At 45.3% G+C, this 9,780-nt stretch overlaps 1 protein-coding gene across 3 annotated transcripts in view; it reads right to left on the bottom strand.

The window, feature by feature from the left end:
- Nucleotides 1–9,780, bottom strand: part of PRKCQ (protein kinase C, theta) — a 90,422-nt gene that overhangs the window by 9,739 nt on the left and 70,903 nt on the right. For 2 of the 3 annotated variants that reach the window (XM_011974911.1, XM_011974914.1), the window contains one exon: nucleotides 6,314–6,502. The exons of the other annotated variant lie outside the window; for it this stretch is intronic. In XM_011974911.1, coding sequence (XP_011830301.1) covers nucleotides 6,314–6,502 — 189 coding nt within the window. The remainder of the gene's footprint in view (nucleotides 1–6,313; nucleotides 6,503–9,780) is intronic. 3 annotated transcript variants of the gene reach the window in all.

The following is a 9,780-nucleotide window of genomic DNA, read 5'->3' as shown; positions in this document are numbered from 1 at the left end:
GCCACACTGGAAGAAGAATTGTCTTAGGCCACACATCAAATACACTAACACTAACAACAGCTGATGAACTAAAACAAAAATCACAGAAAATGTCATAATGTCTTAAGAAAGTTTAGGAATTTGTGTTGGGCTGCATCCAAAGCCATCCTGGGCTGTACGCAGGGCATGGGTTGGACAAGCTTCATTTAGAACCTCTTTTGACTGAGAATGGTGGCTCATGCCAGCACTTTGGGAGGCTGAGGCGGGCAGATTGCTTTGAGCTCCAGAGTTTGAGACCAGCCTGGGGAACATGGCAAAACCCGTCTCTACAAAAAATGTAAAAATCATCTGGGTGTCAGTGGCACGCACCTGTAGTCTCAGCTTCATGGAAGGCTGGGGCTGGAGAATCGCTTGAGCCTGGGAAGCATAGGCTACAGTGAGCTGAGATTGCACCGTTGCACTCCAGCCTGGGTGACAGAGCGAGACTCTGTCTTAAAAAAGAAAAGGACCTCTTTCACCCACCAGTCCTCCTGTTTTCTTCTTTATCCTTTATTATCTCAGTTTCTGCTCTATTCAGCCAAATTTATTTTCTTCTCTTGTGGCAACTCTTTCTCTTCCGGCAACTCTTTCTCTTCCCACTGAAACTCTGCAGATGACTTTTTATTTTGGTGTTTGCAAGGCATTTAGCTTTAGATTTAGTTTTGTTTTTAAATAATCATAGATTCACAGGATGTTGATAAGACAGTACAGAGATGTCCTGGGCCCTTCACCCTATTTCTCCCAATGATTGCATCTCACATAATGATAGCATAAGATTAGGAGCTGGCACCGGTACCATGTGTGTATATACTACTTACGCCATTTTATCACATGTGCAGATATGGGCAACCTCCGCGCCAGGCAAGATACGAACTGTTCCATCACTGCAAAGATCTGCCTGTGCTGCACCCTGAGAGTCACGCCCACCCTCCTGTCCCCAGCACCCCAACCCCAGGCAACCACTATTCTGACTTCCATGTCTATGGTGTTGCCATTTCGATGAAGTTATGTCAGTGGACTCAGAGGACTCCGAGAGTATGTGATCTTTTGAGACTGGCTTTTTGCACTCAGCACAATGCCTTGAGTTGTTTTATAGATCAATAGTGTGTTCCTTTTCATTGCTGAGTAGGATTCCAGCACACGGCTTTTCACCTCTTCTCCTCCAACTGGAAGGAATCCTTTCCTCCCACCCAGTCTTTCTCTCCTTGGAAATCATCACTTCCAGGTTCTCTCCACGGAGTTGCTTCTGGTTACCTCTGCCCCTCCTTCACCCTCCGTGCTGGTCTGAAGCATTGCACATCCTCAGGGTAGGCTGGATTTGGGAAGCACAGGGGGAGGCTGGCATTTATGGGCCATGAGGGGTGTTGAAGGATTGTGACTCTCCCTCCAGGACCCCCACCTTGGGACTCACTTGGAGGCAGCCCCTGAGTCTGGAGGTGCCCTCACGCCTTGGGTTGTACAGACCAAGCCTTGCGCTCACTTTTTTTCCAGTGGGTTTTGATGGCCCAGGCTTTGCAGTGCAGCCTCATGCTTTGGACTGAACGGCATCCCCTCAAAATGCACATGTGGGTGCCCCAACCCACAATGTAACTGTAGGTAGGGCCTTTCTGGAGATAATTAGGGTTAAATGAGGTCATGGGGTAAGGTCGTGATCCAACAGGGCTAGAAGTGTCATATGAAAGAGAGACCAGAGTTTCTCTCTCTCTCTGCCATAAGGACACAACAAGAAGGCGGCTGTCTACCAGCCAGGAAGAGAGTCCTCATCAGGAACTGACGCTGCTGGACCTTAATCTTGGACTTTCAGCCTCTAAAACTGTGAGAGAGAAATGTCTGTTGTTTAACCCACTCAGTCTGTGGTGTCTTGTTATGGAGCCCAAGCTGACACATTTCACACTGAGTTCATGATTATGATTGCTACATTGATTGCTACAAATGTAGCAACTGTAATAATGTTCGAACCTGCCTTTATATAAAATAACTTAATATCCAGATCCCACTAACTTATTATTACTATTTTTAAATTATTATTATTATTTTTTTGAGACAGAATCTCTCTCTGTTGCCCAGGCTGGAGTGCAGTAACGCGATCTCGGCTCACTACAGGTTCTGCCTCCCGGGTTCATGCCATTCTCCTGCCTCAGCCTCCCGAGTAGCTGGGACCACAGGCGACTGCCACAACGCCTGGCTAATTTTTTTATATTTTTAGTAGAGGCGGGGTTTCACCGTGTAAGCCAGGATGATCTGGATCTCCTGACCTTGTGATCTGCCCATCTCGGCCTCCCAAAGTGCTGGGATTACAGGGGTGAGCCACCGCGCCCAGTCCCTACTAACTTATTTTTACTGTTGTCAGCCTTTTTAAAAAAATTGGTTAATTTTGAGATTAGCTTCCATTTTATCTGTGTTTGGTCATTAAGAGTGCCTTTAATTGGTTGTTTAGGGAGTTTTCTAAGTTACTGCTTGTTTGGATCACAGTCAGAAAGTGAAAGCTGAACGGAAGTGGCTCAAATTTTTAAACACCTTGCTCCTTTACCCTTGGGCTGGGGATCTTGTGAGGGCTTTGTCAGCACTTCCCAGATTCAAGATCTTGATTTTCCAGGGAGAGCCCTGGAGTTGCCTCCAAGTTTCTAATGCCCAAGACAAGTTGTCACTTTTATTAGAGAGGTGGAAGTGTATTCCCTTTACATTTAATTCTAAGTCCTTCTTCAAAAGCAAAAAAGTAGATTGGTGAAAAAAGATAAGCCTGCTAATATTTTTCTAGTTTTTAATTTAGAACCCATGGATAGCTTCCAACGTTGAAGGATCTTCTCCTATTCCCATTTTCAACATAGCACGAGCAAGGCTAAAAATTATTTCTCTAAATGATTATTTTTTAACCAGCTGACATATGAAATGCCAGAAATCAAAAACAACGTTTCTTCTAAAACACCTGCATTCTTGGTCCACTTCTTTTAGATTTGCTAGAATCCTTTTTTTTTTTTTTTTGAGGGGGGGACAGGGTCTTGCTCTGTCACCTAGGCTGGAGTGCAGTGGTGTGATCACGGCTCATTGCAACCTCCACCTTGTGGGCTCAAGTGATCCTCCCATCTCAGCCTCCTGAGTAGCTGAGACCGTAGGCACCAGCCACCACACCTGGCTAATTTCTATATTTTTTTGTAGAGATGGGGTCTCACCATATTGCCCAGGCTGGTCTTGAATTTCAGATTGCTCAAGCAATCCTCCCACCTTAGCCTTTCAAAGTGCTAGGGTTCCAGGCATGAGCCACCACACCCGGCCTAGATGTGCTAGGCTCTTGATTACAGTGGTGGGTCTTTTTGACCCAAATATTTGCTGTGACAGCTCAGCATATGTAGGTCCTTATTATTCTTCTATGCATTTAGCATGTTGTATTGACATGATTAATTTGATTCTACAACTTGCTACACTCATACACTGTGGAGAGAATTTCGCATCCTCAAAAGAGGCCAACTCTGAGTCTGTCTAGAGTCCAGAGCTTTCATGATGGCTCTCAGGTGTTCCTATGTCTCCACATGGGTTTGCCTTGGGAGCTCCTGGCTCACACCTTGTGATTCTCAGAATCCAGTTTCCATTGGTAATACTGTGCCTGTATTCTCGATGGATCCTGGGCTACCACGGATGGGGCGCTGAATTCTGTTTTGATGGTGAATTCTGGAGATTGCTGCTAAGATGGTAATAGCCTGCACTCTCAGAGTTTGTTAGAGTGAAGAAGTCAACAATATTTCCAGTGGACAGTGGGTAGGGCAGGTTGGGGACAGCTGGTCTGTAGGTATTTTAAGTACAGTTGACCCTTGGTGAACCTGGATTTGAACTGCACCGGTCCACTAATATGTAGATTTTTTCAATCAAATTTATACTGAGTGTGCCTGCCTCTCCCGCCTCCCTCCCACCTCCTCCACCTCTTTTGCCTCTGCCACTCCTAAGGCAGCAAGACCAACGCCCCCTCTTCCTCAGCCCTCTCAACATGAAGACAATGAGGATGAAGATATTTATGATGATCCACTTCCACTTAATGAATAGTAAACACATTTTTTTAAAATTTTCTTAACAAAATTTTCTTTTCTCTAGCTTCCTAGATTGTAAGAATATAGTATATCATACATATAACAGGCAACACATGTGTTAATTGACTTCATGTTATTGGTAAGGCTTCTGGTCAACAGTAGGCTATTGGTGGCTAAGTTTGGGGACTCAAAAGTTACATGCAGATTTGTCATTGCATAGGAGGTTGGCTCCTCTAACTGCCGAGCTGTTCAAAGGTCAATTGTACTGGCTGACATAGGTTTGGCTTTGTGTCCCCACCCAAAATCTCATCTTGAATTATAATCCTATAATCCCCATGCGTCATGGGAGGGACCCGATGGAAGGTGATTGAATCATGGGGGCGGTTTTCCTCCCATGCTGTTCTCATGATAGTGAGAGTATAGTTTCATAAGGGGTTTCCCCCTTTCCACTTGGCCCTCATTCTCTCTCCTGCTGCCCTGTGAAGAGGTGCCTTCTGCCATGATTGTAAGTTTCCTGAGGCCTCCCCAGTCATGCAGAACTGGGAGTCAGTTAAACCTCTTTCCTTTATAAATTACCCAGTATTAGGTATGTCCTTATAGCAGCACAAGAACAGACTGGTACACTGCTCAAGACAATCTGCTGGGCAGGAAACCAACAGTGAGAGAGTCTTTCAGAATCAGCTTTCATACAGTATGTAGGCTAGGGACTGGATTGAATGCCTGTATCTCAAGGGTTTCAGCCAAACACGTCTGCAAGGATAAGTATTTCTGCAGAACCTAGCAGAGTGCCTCACTGAAGTCTCAGCTTCAGCCATCCTCCAGTTCAGGGGTAGGAGGCCGCCAGCTGAATAAGAACTGTCCTTTCTGCTCATCCTCCTTCCTCTCTCGGCTTCTACCCGGTAAGGTCTGAAGCAGAAACTCAGGAGTTAGAGAGGAAGAGAACAAGAACACAGTCAGCAAGAGCAGGACAACCCTCTCTCCTCCAGTAGTGAGCAGCTGCCAATCACGAGCTCCGAGCAGAGGGAAGGAAGCCGGAATCCCAGATTTACAATTAAAATTTATGTGATGAGGCTGGGCATGGTGGCTCACATCTGTAGTCCCAGCACTTTGGGAGGCCGTGGCAAGGAGATCCCTTGAGGTCAGGAGTTCGAGACCAGCCTGGCCAACATGGTGAAACCCCGCCTCTACTAAAAATACAAAAATTTAGCTAAGTGTGGTGGTGCACACCTGTAATCCCAGCTACTCAGGAAGCTGAGGCAGGAGAATCGCTTTAACCCGGGAGGTGGAAGTTGCAATGAGCCGAGATCATGCCACTGCACTCCAGCCTGGGTGAGGGAGTGAGACTCTGTTTAAAAAAAAAAAAAAAAAAATTATGCGATGAATAATATCTTGGACTGGATGGTTTTAATTGTCCCACTGAGACAGTGTTTCATAACGTAAGAGTGATAACAGGTTGTCTTTTATCTAAGAGTAGGCCAAAAAGTCGTACATCCTGTCTAAGTTTTCAAGCAGAGGCAGGGGAAGATGAACCGGATGGAATATTTCTAATAAGAACTAAGGGAAACAAAAGACTGAGTTAAAAAAAAAAATACAAAAACCAAAAACCTCTATATAACATAAATGCCCATTTTCTCCTGCCTCAGCCTCCTGAGTAGCTGGATTACAGGCATGTGCCACTACTCCTGGCTAATTTTGTATTTTTAGTAGAGACAGGATTTCTCCATGTTGGTCAGGCTGGTCTTGAACTCCCGACCTCAGGTGATTCACTCACGACCTCTCAAAGTGCTGGGATTACAGGTGTGAGTTACCGCACCCGGCCTAAATGCCCATTTTTTTTCTTTTCTTTTTTTTTCTCTTCATTGTTTTGGAGACAGGGGTCTCGACACATTGCCCAGGCTGACCTCAAACTCCCAACTTCAAACAATCCTCCTGCCTCAACCTCCCAAGTAGCTAGAAGATTGAGTTTTAAGTCATACCATGTGCTTGTTTAATGAACCAACTGCATCTGCCGGTGAGGGTATTCAAGGTCATGGAACTGGTTCCTGGGCCCTTATTTTATAACTGACGCACATGAGGGTTTATCTTACCCTCTTTTTGACATTTAATGCTCATAATATTGGTGCCTCTATTAAAACACAGATGGCGCATATCCCATTTAAACCCAGTTCCATATAATCATTGTTTGTCACGTGCAAGTTGGAATCTAAGAGGAACCAAAAACCGACCAGAAGACCTAATGCTCATCTTATGAAGACACTCTTGGCTTCACTTCTTACCTTCACCAGAAGATCCTTTGCCTCCTTCTCCAGCCACCGTGGGTAAAAGGGATTGTCCATGCGGATGGAGTGGAAGAGCTCCTCCTCATCCTGACCGTGGAAAGGCGACTGGCCAATCAGCATCTCGTAAAGGAGAACCCCGAAGGACCACCAGTCCACAGAGTGGTTGTATCTCTGACCCAGCAAGATCTGCACAGCCAAAAGGCAGACACGAAATTAATAGGAATGAGGCTGAGGAGTGACGACCCTTCCAGAGCGTCCCAAGGCCACTCAGTAAATGGTGGAGGCTGGTGGGTGGCTGCAATCAAGATCACCCTGAAAACTCTCTCTTCAGAAGCCAATGACTGGCTAGCAATGTCTACACAGTGCTGACATTTTTGAGTTTGAGTCCGAGCAAACACTTGTCAGTTTCAATTTGTACTTTTCCTCTGGTTGTAAAGAAACAATGAAACTATGCCATTCGTTTTTATTTTCCCATCAGTGACATGAGAACTTACATGGCAGATATTGAACCTAAGAAAGCTGATATGTGTTTAAGTTCTTCACCGGCACTGGTGTAAGCCTCGAAACCAAGCCTTTGTGCTTTGCTGACTTGTACTGTCCTGAGTCTTTACATAAACTCTCTGTAGTAATCAAGCATCCAAAGAGGCCATCTGGACAGTTCCCTTCCTTAAAGCCTGGCTCTCTATGACTGTTCAGTTCAGGAGGCACAACTGTAATCACCGATAGGCAGAATCCAATTGTGTCCTGTGCCGGGAAAGAGAACCGAGGATAGCAAAGTGCTCAAATCTAGGCCAGGTGCAGTGGCTCACCCCTGTAATCCCAGCACTTAGGGAGGCCGAGGCGACTGGATCATCTGAGGTCAGGAGTTTGAGACCAGCCTGGCCAACATGGTGAAACCCCATCTGTACTAAAAATACAAAAATTAACCAGGCGTGGTGGTGGGCACTTGTAATCCCAGCTACTCGAGAAGCTGAGGCAGGAGAATTGCTTGAACCTGGGAGGCAGAGGTTGCAGTGAGCCAAGATCATGCCACCGCACTACAGCCTCGGCAACAAGGCTCCGTCTCAAAAACAAGCAACGAGGCTCCGTCTCAACAAGAGAAACTCCGTCTCAAAAACAAACAAAAAAAAAACCCAAAGCACTCAAATCTAGAAATGAGAGATCTCTCAGAACTACCTACAGCTTGATAGCGGGGTCTGAGTCTATCTGTTAGGGAGGAAGATTTAAAGTCTGGAAACCTACCTAATATTTTGAAAGATTTCTATCCTTTCACCAACCCACTCTTCTGGCAAAAAAGGCTTTGTATGTTCATCTTTCAATGAATTCCTTTTTGGACGTTAGGAGTTAGAAGGCACATGCCATTCTGCTCAGTGCCTGACATCCCAACAAACTGTGCCTAAGCTTCTCTGAGATGGTGCATGGTAGGATCCATCCATGGATGAAAAAATAAGGAAAATGTGCTGGTGGCTAAATTACCAATGGAAATAAAACCAGTAGGTAGAGGAGACAGTTGCACTCGCTTGCTCATTGCAGCATCATTCACAATAGCCAAGATATGGAATCCAAGTGTCCATCAGTGGATAAATGAATAAAGAAACTGTGCTATCTATACACAGGGGAGTATCAGCGCTGAAAAAGGAGAAAATCTCCATTTGCAACAACATGGATGAACCTGGAAAACATGATGTTGAGTGAAGCAAGCCAGGCACAGAGAAACAAATACTGCAAGATCTCGTTTATACGTGAAATGTAAACACATTGAATTTATAGAAGCTGAGGGGGCAGTTGCCAGGGTCTGGGCGGAGGGTGGGGAGGAGGGATAGGGAAGGCATTGAAAAAAAATGTGGCACATCCGCACAGTGGAATATTATTCAGCTTTAAAGGCGAAGGGAAACCTGTCACATGCTATGTGAGTGAGCCCTGATAACATTTTGCGAAGTGAAATAAGCCAGGCAGGGAAAGACAACTACTGAGTGATTCCATTTACATAAGGTACCTAAAGTGTTAATTGAGGTTTTTGCCCTGACTTTCAGTGACAAAAACCATAATTACTTCTGCACCAACCTAATCGTTAAATTCTAGAGACAGGAAGTGGAATGGTGGCTGCCAGCAGCTGTGGGGAGGGGGAATGGGGGGCTAGTGTTTAATGGGGACAGAGCTTTGGGTTTTCAAGATGAAAACCTTCTGGAGACTGACTGCACAACTATACAATACACTTAATTTTATTTATTTATTTATTTTTGAGATGGAATCTTGCTCTGTCACCCAGGCTGGAGTGCAGTGGCACAATCTTGGCTCACTGCAACCTCTGCCTCCTGGGTTCAAGCAATTCTCCTGCCTCGGCCTCCTGAGTAGCTGGGATTACAGGTACATGCCACCATGTCTGTCTAATTTTTGTCTTTTTGGTAGAGATGGGGTTTCATCATGTTGATCAGGCTGGTCTCGAACTCCTGACCTCAAGGGATCCACCCACCTTTGCCTCCAAAGTGCTGGGATGAACCGCACCTGGCACTATTTTTAACATTACTGAACTGTACGCAAAAATAGTTCAGATGGTAACTTTCATGTTATGTGCATTTTCCCACAATTAAAAACAAAACACTAGGACATAGTAGTGGCACATAAAATTTTTTTAATGGAAAAGAGGGAAAAAAAATCTTTGCCAATTCATGACTGCTGCTCCAAGGATGAGTTGCAGGCAAGTTGCTTTTGGCCAAAACAAAATGGAGAAGGAATAACAGGATTGAGGCACTACACTTAAAAGCAAAACAGTCGGACTATTTTTGGGGATGAACATCTGTTCTACCTTGTAATGTGTTCGGGCTTAGCTGGGTGCCTCTGTGAATAGACACACGTGAATACACACACACACACACACACACACACACACACACACCCCCACCCACCTGCAGAAGGTATTTTGTTGTTGGCGCTACTCATATCAAATGGAATTTTTCTCTTCCTTCTTTAATGGGCCTTTGGAATGAGTGGCAGAATTGTAGCACCGATGGCCTTGGAAAGAAAATGACACTGCAATTCCAGCCATTCTCCCAGCACGTTGGGAGGCTGAGGTGGGTGGATCACCTGAGGTCAGGAGTTTGAGACCAGCCTGGCTAACATGGCGAAACCCCGTCTTTACTAAAAACACAGAAATTAGCTGGGTGTGGTGGCACATGCCTGTAATCCCAGCTACTCAGCTCGGGAGGCTGAAGTGGGAGAATCACTTGAACCCAGAAGGTGGAGGCTGTAGTGAGCTGAGATCATGCCTCCACACTCCAGCCTAGGTGATAGAGCAGGACTCTGTCTCAAAAAAAAAAAAAACAAAAACAAACAAACAAAAAAAACCCAGACATTCCAATATTTTCCAGGAAAGCCGCATTATTTGATGTTGGTGAGCTTTTTTAGATGGAACAGATTGATGTGCATGGCAAGCCCATCTCTGACCCTCCGCCCCCCCAGGCCCC

This window comes from Mandrillus leucophaeus, unplaced genomic scaffold, assembly GCF_000951045.1.
Source record: "Mandrillus leucophaeus isolate KB7577 unplaced genomic scaffold, Mleu.le_1.0 Scaffold15, whole genome shotgun sequence".
Classification (NCBI taxonomy): Eukaryota; Metazoa; Chordata; class Mammalia; order Primates; family Cercopithecidae; genus Mandrillus; species Mandrillus leucophaeus.
The sequence above is the reverse complement of the archived record's forward strand: the minus strand, read 5'-3'. Positions and strand labels throughout refer to the sequence as shown.